At 29.9% G+C, this 11,149-nt stretch overlaps 1 protein-coding gene across 1 annotated transcript; it reads left to right on the top strand.

Annotated features, from left to right (window-relative positions):
- Window positions 1–5,849: 5,849 nt before the first annotated feature.
- Window positions 5,850–9,644, top strand: LOC133287686 (uncharacterized). Its single transcript, XM_061485344.1, has 5 exons — window positions 5,850–5,945; window positions 6,309–6,383; window positions 8,008–8,164; window positions 9,213–9,302; window positions 9,490–9,644. Exons 1-5 carry the CDS (start codon window positions 5,850–5,852, stop codon window positions 9,642–9,644), a joined length of 573 nt encoding a protein of 190 aa, XP_061341328.1.
- The last annotated feature ends 1,505 nt before the right edge of the window (window positions 9,645–11,149 follow it).

Below are 11,149 nucleotides of genomic sequence, written 5' to 3'. Positions count from 1 at the left end.
GTAAGTATAATTGTATTTTGAAAAAAATAACACTGTGATTAGTGGTAATGCCAGGAAAATTCAGGAATATATATATATATATATATATATATATATATATATATATATATATATTATTTATTTTTTATTTTTTATAACAATATATATTTATTTTTACCTTTGTATGGTTATGATTTCTCATATTTATGCTTTCACATTAAATATGAAAGCATTAAATATGGAAAATCATAACCATACAAAGATGGAAATAAATATAACTATTTGATCAACATAACGATATAACGGTGAAATTGATTGATAGTAACACTAGTTGGTTTATATATATATATATATATATATATATATATATATATATATATATATATATAAAAAGCCCTTGGACTTGAAGCGTGGATATTGCACAGGCCCAATTTTTGTTTACCTTTTTGTGTTTTTTAATTAATTCTACTAGAAAGTGGAGGACAGTGAGGATTGAACTCGTGACCCTATGGTCACGGAGGCTCTGATACCAAGATAAAAGTTGGTATCTACATTCTTGCTCATTTCATTGAAATATTGCCCATAAATAGGCTCAGAATTACAAATTACAAATAAATTTGAATTGACGACAATATGTAATCAACTCGTAAAATTGTAACTCCTAATAAAACGCAATCAGCTCCTATTAAATACAAAACACGGTCAACTCCTATTAATTATAAAACACAATCAACTCCTATTAAATACAAAACACAACCAACTCCTATTAAATACAAAATGCAATCAACTCCTATTAAATACAAAACGCAATCAACTCCTATTAAATACAAAACGCAATCAACTCCTATTAATTATAAAACACAATCAACTCCTATTAAATACAAAACACAACCAGCTCCTATTAAATATAAAATGCAATCAACTCCTATTAAATACAAAACGCAATCAACTCCTATTACATTAAATTCAAAATTTCAAATTTCAAAATTCAAATAACCTCCAATATATTGACAAACTTTTTTTTTACAAACAAACCTTAAACCCTAAACCCCTATATCTGACCGATAATATTTTATTCAATAGTGTATTATTGGTCAGATATGATAACTTTATAAGAGTTTATAAATAAAAATTTGTAAATATAATTTTTTTCATATATATATTAATTTATTATTTATGCGTAACTTTTGGATGGAGAAGAAAATGAAATGAAAAAAATGTAAAATGAAATGGAAAAGTGAACCTTTTTACTTGTAACGTATGGGCTTTGCCTTTTTGGTAAAGGACACAACATTCCATCATACCTAATTTGGGGTATAGATCCACTTTTTTATTGCTTTCTTAAAGCATGATATCAATCCGACTTTACCTTCAGTAACATTTTACAAATCAAACCGAATCGGGTAAATAAATAAATTAAATTGTAAATTAGTGATATTTTCACTCAGTGTTTTAAAAATCGGCTCGGATCGGCCGAGTTGACCCGGGTCTCGTGATCCGATGGATTTCTATGTCCGAGCGATCAATTGAATTGGTTCTGCAGTCAACTCGATTTGGACCGATTGACCGGCCGAGACCCATCGACTCAGTGACTCGAGTTAGACTGGTTGACCCTCTCTTTTTTTCATTTTTTTTTTTGTAAAACTTTTTTTTTTGGTAAATCTTTTTTTTTGGTATTGAGATCATGTTCATATTTTGTGATAAATATAATTAAAAGTAAAGTGAAAATAATAAGGTATTTTGGATTAGTGCACTTTGTTCATGTAATTTAGTTGCATCTTATAATGATATCAAGAAATTAAGTGGAGATAAAAATTGATAGTCTTATCTCAACAGTGGACACTTTTTTTAGTGTATATTTTATGCTTACTATTTGTTACCATGATTTAGTTTATCTGTGTTATGTCAAGGCACAAAAGGTGCATTTAGCTTACATTCAATGGCGGACCCAAAAAAATGTATTTATTTCTGCATATTTAGTGAAGACCCCCAAACTTTTTTTTTTTAAGAAAATTTTAAATGCATTAGAAAATAAAAGAGAATTTGCGCTCCTCATTACCATTAACACGTTTGGAATTGTTATAGAGACAATTTATCTCAAATGTTCCTCTTTTACTCCGCAAAAAAGGATGAAGTATTTATTTTATAACCCCACATTCATAATATTTTCCTTTTAACTTTTTTAACTAAAATTAATTTTTTTGTTATTATAATAACAAAGGCTAGAATGTTCCTAGAAATTTGCGTTCACAATAAAGATTTCTACCGTAGCATAATTTTATCTACATATCGACAAAGTTAAATATGAATCTCGCTTATAATAATGCTTTCTTATGTTGGTTTGACTATTGAAATACATATTATTTCAAAATGCATATCCATTTTTTCTAATGAACATTGAACATATCTTTATGGGATGCACATGTATAAGCAACATGCTTTATGAGTAATATGTCCTGATATCTGATCGCAATTCTCTCTCTTTTTTTTTTTTTACAAAAATTTATTACTGCATTTTGCAGTCATTTGCACTAAAATAGGTCCGCCATTGCTTACATTGCAATTTTAATCCAATGTTAGGATATGGTCTAGAGCTAGAAGCCTAGAAGTATATAATATTTGCTATCATTGAAAACCAATTTATTTTTTGAAGCTCATTGATAGTTTTTTTTATGTGAATTTTTAATATAAGTAATATGTTTATATTTTTTTAATATGTGAATAGTAAATCCAGTTGAACTCGGTTTAACCAATGACCTAGTGACCCAGTACCTCGACCGAGTTGATGACCGGTCCAAGTTTTAAAACACTGCAGTTTCACTAATATTATTCAATTAGACCAATTTAACTATATGATTTGATGAACTTACAGTTAGTCCATTGTACAAGGTCCAACCATTGATTCAAGAAACTCGTAATCAACCAAAATTATGACCCAATAAGTATGACCCAATTATTGAAAGAAACAGTAATTTGAAATATAACAAATTACGATAAAATCTATGTCCAAATGAAGCAGAAGATATGATTATGATTTATTTGATAAGAAAAAGAAAATAACATATTTGGCATGATTTGAGATATATTTTGAATGATTTAATTATAATTATTTATTTATTTTTAGAAATTAATTACTGTTATATTTATTTTAGGAAGTTTTCTTATTTTTAGGATTTTAAATTTTGAATTTTAGATTAATTTGTAATTAGTCTATAAAAGGGTGCTTACGACCCTGATTCTAGGAGTCAAATTTTTTGTTATTTTGATAATTAGAAATTGAGAACCGGAGTATTACCCTTTTATGAAGTTATAACTTTCTGTTTAGCCACTTTTCTATATGCTTTTGGCATTATGATCCAAAAAAAATTCTAGTTTTATTGGCTGTAGTAAAAGAAAGAGATGGAATTTCGGTTTTATTGGCTAAAATTTCATTTTATAATTTATTTCTTCATATACAAAGCAGATAATAAAGCTTAACTCCAAGGGGTGAAGCAACTTGGGGCCACTAATATGTAGAAACCTTAAGAAATTTATGGGAAGTTGGTCAAGTGTGCCAACATTTCTGCATGCCCCACTGTTTTCATTGATTCTCAATCGAGCAGGGGATGAAGAGCATTCCCAGTATCCATATACAACATATAATTTTTCAGTTTTTTTTTTTTTTTTTGGTAGCTACCCTACTGAGTTTGGTTAAGAGAACAACTTTACATAGTGTTGAAATTCATTACCTGGCCTGCCCAACTCATCAGAGAGAGGAGTTTTGGTGACCTAAACTATGTGCGTCTGGATATATATCTACACAGTTTTTAGTTGGCTCATTTCCTGATTCGGTACCTAAATGTATCTATTTTTCTCAACATACTTGAGCGAAAAATAAAAACCTCTTTCACCAACCATAATCTGTAGCATTAAGTACATTATAATTCACGACAGTTCTTAAAATTTTGTCTCTTTTATTAAATTTTCTGACTTGATCTCATTAATTGTAATAATAACCTACTTCACAGTTCACACAAACCAAGCTGATTATATTTAGTATATAACTAGAAATATTCAAGAAAAGGTTAAGATTGACCTTAGTCCTTATCATGAATTGACTATCTGAATAAGGAATAGAGTAGGGTGCTTTATGCTGGTTTGTATGAGAAGATTGAGCATTTGAGCCCCACATGTTATCATCAATTCACCACATCCTCCAAACTCACCTAAACTATAATCACTTCTTAGTCTTTTGTTTGGTGAGAGAAAAGGAAAAGTATACCCCCCAAAAAAAGGCAGAGAACCGAACCGTAGTGTTTTTTATTGATGCAACCCTGATGATTGTTTCATGCCTCTTTCAAAGATGTTGGAAGGATTTGGTAAGGTGGTTAAGAATAATTGCTAATACATATGTAAGGTTTAGATAACATCTGCGCCAGTTTTTTTATTCCTCAATAAATTATGGATAATATATTTTTTTGGTTCCCTTAGTCAAAAGTAAGGCTTGGATGATTACCTGCATCCCTTCATATAACAATTTGACATTCATAAAATAATTGTTAGAAAATAATACAATGAGTCAATGAGAGGCTTTGACCAAAATATACATGAGGTTATGGAGCAAGCAGTAGAGCATTACGTGAACTATATAACTGCAACCACCAGAGAGAGAGAGAGAGAGAGGGGGGGGTTTACCGAACCCAACCTACGTCCACGTCCACATCCATGAAGGTTTCTAGTTTGCACTTTACAGAAATGTCCCTCGTGTTGTTAGAAGCACTGTTATCAGTGCGGCTCTAATCGGAACAAGGTGAACTCGGTTCGAGTCAAATATTGGATTAGTTAAACCCGATGAAAACCGGTTTGAAAGTTTAATTAAAATTGGTGACTCAATCGGTCATCAAAATCAGCGGATCATGTATTTTTATATAATTTTTTTTTTCAAGATAAGTAATTTCAAGATTGTATTGTCTTATCTTAAAAAAGTGTGAAACTTCTTTCCAAATTTTGTGTAGTATTATTTGATAGTAATATACTCTCTTATAGTGACCTTAAGTTTTAGTTTCAAAGATGAAAACAATTTGTGAAATAATAGATTAAGAGAATGTGACATATTGATTCCTTACAAATTCATTTTTATGGGAAGAGTTGTTGGTAAATGTGCTATAATTATTAAATATGATTAGTTGAGAATATTTGGTAAAAGAATAACTATATATGGTTACAAGATACTTGAATTTTAATTGTTTTTTTTTTCTTTTACAATATGTTATATGTGGTTATTATATATGACTTTTTTTATCCTTACAAAAACTATATATGTTGTAGCCCTGCATAACAATTTCTTGCATGTATTGAAGTATTTTTATGTATAAAATATAAATTTTTATGTACTAACTCAGATCATGTGGTTCAACCAATGACTCACTAATTGAAGTAGTGATCCAATATCTTAACCACATCAATCAACAAGTCGGGTTTGATAACATTGATTAGAAGATACTATAGTACCTGACATGAAATAATAACCAATCACCCTCTAATGTGATTTGAAAAGCTTTGACATGAAGAATAGTTCACTAGATAAATAAAATTAAACTAGTTACCTGCATGCATGTATATAATTTCAGAGCAGAAAGAGCAAATTGCAAGGGCAAGATAGTAATTTTGATGTTGTCTACTAGCTTAAAAAATTATTTTGCTGAAAAAGCAGAGAAAAATTTATTTAATTTTTCTCCCACTCCCTAACACACGTAAGTTGTTTTAGTTAAGCTGCAGGTCAGAAGTTGGAGCTTAAAAAGCCTCTCCCTCCCTCTCTTATTATTCCAGAACGAGAAAGCAACTCATTGTCGTCAAAATCAATAACAAGAAGCTTTTTTTCTCTTCCGTACATGGCTGCTTTTCATGATGATGGTGAAGTTGGTTTTGAAGAAGGAATGCTTTGGTTACCCTCTCATGTTCTGGACGAGGCATGTGACTATAAGGTGGTTAGTTAGTGACATGGCGCCTTCTTTTCTCTTCTTCATTTATTCATCATTTTGCTTCTTATCTCATTAGTTTCTCTTGGTCTTCCAAATAAACAACTTGGTCTTCAACTCTTCATTTAAATCTGAGATTAATTGGATTGCTCTTTCTCTATTTCTCTTTTATACATGATGTGTGTACATTTTTATCTACTTTTCTGGGTTAACAGTTGGTTAGTGTTACATTTAAAGTCGAATGTTTGATTGAATTGATATGATGTATATTTGGCTTCTCTGACAGGGTCTTATCATGTATTTAATTTATAACATATATTGTTCAGTAATTTGAGTATCAAATCGGTTTTACATGTTCAAATCTTCCTACAGGTATATATGAGGAACCGCCACAAAAAACAGCAGCAGCAGGGCAACCACAAATTGCCTCGGGAACCACACTCACAGGTACTGTTTTATATAAATCCATTCAATCATTCTCTGTGCCTCTTGTTGTGGCTGCAGGAGAAACCCCAATAAGATGCAATGTTTATGTAAAAGGTTTTTTTTTTGAAATGATCTTTATGTAAAAGTTTGGTACGGGAATGTGGGCACAATATGAAGGATCGAATTAGTTACTTTTAGGCATTAATTAGGCTTTACTTTTTAATAATTTATACTTTAAAGATGAGAGATGACAGATATTCCAAAGATGAGTTAGGCACTTGAGCTGCAAGTGAAATAGTGAAATACTGATTAGGAAGGCGAATATTGTTCTATTTAATCAAGCATCATCATCACATCATAGGCCTTTTAATTACCCACTTTAAACTAAGGAGATGCACCTACCTTAGGAAAACAACTTCGTAACTATAGGCACACCAATTATTAAGTATAACACAAGTATTATAACTATATATTTCAGGGAGTACATAATTATAATATTAAAGTTAATTTTTTTTTTCTTCAGTATATATGTTAGCCAATGTGTAATTATCTCATTGGTGGAATACATCTGCTATATATAAGAGTATTTTAGAAACTTCCCTTTAGTGGAAAAAGAGAATATGCTTTTGCATTTCGAATTTCTTTCCTCATAGTTTTCTTTTGAAAAAAAAAATGTTCTTTTGTTAAAGTTGCACGCTGCAGATATTCCGGGCATTTTACCTTTTCTTAAGCTTCTCTTCTTCCCTTCCTAGAGCAGTCGACGTGGCTTAAAATTTAGCTCCCTCTATAAAGGGATATAATGAAAGGATATATATATTAACGTGTCAGTTGAAAACTTTCTCAATCAAATTAGTCTGATTTATTTAAATATTCAAAAGATGCATACATATATCAAACAAACCTACACGTACATAACTTGTGGCTTATCAGGAAAGTTATAAATCATGCAATATGAAATTAGATATGTCATTACGCATGCCGTGTTGGATCACAGGTATAATCAATCTGCTATGACGCATGGAGGCTTGTGGAATGTGGATTCATGATTTAAATGGAAAAAAGGGGTGTAAGGATGAGATTGTTGTTAGCTGCTGCTAGAGAGTATTGGTTAAGAAGTAGTATTTTTTTTTTTTTTTTGGATATTAGGTTAAGAAGTAGTATTTGATATTATAAAAAAAAAAAATATATTAGACAATTTTATCTGATACAATATACAAAAAAAAATGAGTGGGAGAGAGAAAGAAAAAAGTGGATCCCACGTAATTTTTGTGTATGTACGAGAGAGGTAGTTAAATATTTTTAAACCTTTAAAATATTATATATTTTTACTTTTGATTTAAACCTTAATATTTTAATTCCTTAACCAATGTAACGAGTTCAGTGCCTTTAAGAAAACCGGATCAGTATTTAATTGTAATTTCCTCTCAGTCAACGCGTGGTGTCTCTGCACTATGCAACATCGATCCACGAATATAGCAATTAACACGGAAAAATAAACTGAAAGATTAAACAGACTATTATGTATTTTAGTCGCACTTAGATGTGGACTTTATCTGCTGAATTAATTTTCCTGCTTATTTACCATTTCATATACCCAAATGATTTTTTTTATTTTTTATTATACTGAAATGTATATCAACTTCAGTACTCAAAATCTACTTCAAGATCATCATATCAAAGGCCTAAGCATGCCAATGGTGGGCCTGGAATGCAAGCTATTTTCTTAGGATCTGGGCAGAGATCAAGTGGTACCGGCGTGTTCTTACCCCAAACTGCAGGCTCTAAACCAACCAAGAAACCAGGTAGCATACCTAGTAATTTCCTTGCAATGAAGCGTATGATATATTGTGCCTGCATAACTTAAAAATAAAGGCCATGCTATTCTACACTCTAGGAAATCATAGCTTGCTCCAATATTTCATTCATATTTTTTAATATCTCAATCTTATGTACAAATAGGATTCAGCAATAAATAATATATAAACTCAAACATTGAGGTAGTTATGAATCATATTATTCTTCAAGATTGACGTGATGGTCCATAAGGGTGCAATAATTTCTCACCTCCAAAGTCGGGTTACATTTTCTATTACCGGTTATCATATTGAATTAATTAACGACTTATTTATTTAGATTATCAACAAGCTAAATCAATCATTTGTCGAGCTAAATTATTGTGGAGCTAATGTAATTAACCATTTCACATATCACATTCTTGGGTAGTTGGGTTGTTTTTAGGATAACATTCCAAAGAAAAAGAAGTTAATTAATTTATAGATGCATGTAAATGGAGTTGTGTTCTTTCTCAGTCACATATAATTATGTTTTAAAAATTCATTTTAACAATTTACTTAACGCTTTTATGTAAACAGGGTGTATATATGGGTACTTATCTATCAAAATAATTTTACAATAATGTGATAATTATTTATTAAAAATAATATTTAAACTTTAATTTTATCCTCAGCATAAGAACTTGAATTAATTTTACAATTTTTTTTTTGGAATCACATATATTAACTGCTCTCTAAACACTTGTTATAATTATAACGTAGACTATATATTTATATCCAATAATTGCTATAACGAGAAAACTTTCCCTAAAAACATAGAACTTTACAAGGAGAGAGAAAAAAAGTAATGCGTACATAAGAAAGTCATCTACATCGATCTATCCCAAAATGGCAAAATGTCTCGAACGAACCGCAACAAGTAACATGGATCATAGTTAAGGTATTGTCAAATGCTATTTCTCTGGCCATCCTTTTCAAATGGTGTTATGCACTTTTATCTTTTTCTTGTAATAATTTGCAGAAAGTCCTTACGATTGTTTTGTTTTTGTTTTTTCAGCTTGCGCTCCTGTCCTCCTTCCGGCACGAGTTATTCAAGCTCTAAATCTCAAAGTGCACGCATTAGGCTTGCAGATTTCACCCCCTCAAGGTCTCTTAAATATCCAAGCCTTAAAAAAATTACATGTCATATTCTTATAATAACTTATATTTAAATATTTAAGATACATAATATTTTTAAATTTTCTTCTTATAAAATATATCCTAAATTTTAATTTATTTTAAATATGATATTAAAGGAAAGTTCTATAATGCCATGCATTTACATCTTATTGCAGTTCCCAAAAATAACCCAAGACGCGGAGAAGTACACAGCAATGATTCAACAAAAAAGAATAATGATCAGAAAGATGCTCTGAAACAATGCAGTGTAATTTCTCAGAGTCAAAGTTCTTCTCAAGACATATTTCTTCCAAAGGAATGGACTTACTAGCTTCTGATTGGAATAACAGGAACTGCTATTGTATGCATGCAGTAAATTAAAGACAATTCCATCATAAAAGCTGGGCTGGTATATTATTTGTGCTGCTTAATTTGAAGCTCTGATCATGTAATATTGTTAAATTAAATAATAAAGGCACAGAGGTATCGTTTCTATATTGCATGATTTTTTAATATACTCAAATAATAAACGGTAGAACCTGATTTTTCTCCATGGGAATAAGAGAAAAACATTTTGTTTGATGCGAAGTTAAATTTTTTTAAAAAGAATAAGAAGAAGAAGAAATCATACAAAAATTATTTTTAAAATCGAGACATGTGCTTCCAATTTTAACTTCATTACATGTAAAATCGTAATTAAGTGTATTATGAAATAAATTTATAAAAATATTTATATGTTTATATTTTATGAATAAATTACGCACTCATCTATTTATTGAGATGCTTAAATCACATTGCCCTCTCATCTATTTTAAAATAATTATTTTCTGCCAAGTTCAAAAAATAAATAAATTATTTTCTAATGAAAATGTGTTTTCAGATAATTATTTTAATTATAACTAACTTTCTACATGCAGATGTTATAAAGGATTAAATTTAAATTCTTTCTACCAAAAAAAAAGTTTGAATTTTAAAACAAAAAATTATTAAGAACATCCCTTGTCACTATAGTACTTGAAAAAATAATCTCCCGTCAATAATTATTGAAATATGTTATTCAAAGTAAAATTAAAAAATAATAATAATTACAAATCATGGTAGTTTAGTTAGTTCTTATGGACCAGAGAAAGGCCCACAGTAGCAAGAAGCCCAACCAACATCAGCCCAGAGGTAAGCTCTATAAACAGGACTAAAGACCACAGGTATGACTGATCTCTCGAACCCTATTTCATTCAAACACGACAGTGCACACACACTCTCTGGTTAAAGCCATATAGTGTGTAGCGATCTACTGTCTCCAAGATACCTAATTTATAGGTATCTAGAGAGAAAATCCTAGATCCAATATCAAAGACCCGACCGTAGGTCGGGCATATCTGCTCAAGGCAGAACATTAGTATATAAGAGTTGAGTAGATGGTAGAAAGATCTCAATTCGATCCCACTAATATAACCTTCGAAAAAGGAGTAAGATCTTAATTTCAGACTCACCTTGTACTTAGATTAGTCCTATAGACGCTTTAAAGAACCAAAGTTTGTGGAGCTTGTGAAGATACTCAGAAAATCTACTCGTCTCAAGGAGATAAATCTGATTGATATATATATATATATATATATATATATATATAATATAAAAGACCTAATTTACAATAAAATTAGTAAAAACTTAAAATAAAACTTCACCTAAAATAAAAAATAATAAAAGAATTTGGTATTTATCTTTTTAAAGTACATAAAATTATATCTTTTTAAGTAAGAAAAAATACACAATAAAAATCATGAGAAGAAAGTGAGTAATTTTTTTTAATTTAAATTCTAAACAAAAAAAATAACTAAT

The sequence above is a fragment of the Gastrolobium bilobum genome, unplaced genomic scaffold (assembly GCF_033153095.1).
Source record: "Gastrolobium bilobum isolate Gb01-03AN ecotype WA unplaced genomic scaffold, APGP_CSIRO_Gbil_v1 utg2833, whole genome shotgun sequence".
Taxonomy (NCBI): domain Eukaryota; kingdom Viridiplantae; phylum Streptophyta; class Magnoliopsida; order Fabales; family Fabaceae; genus Gastrolobium; species Gastrolobium bilobum.
Note: the sequence above shows the minus strand (reverse complement) of the source record. Positions and strands in the feature narration are given on the sequence as shown.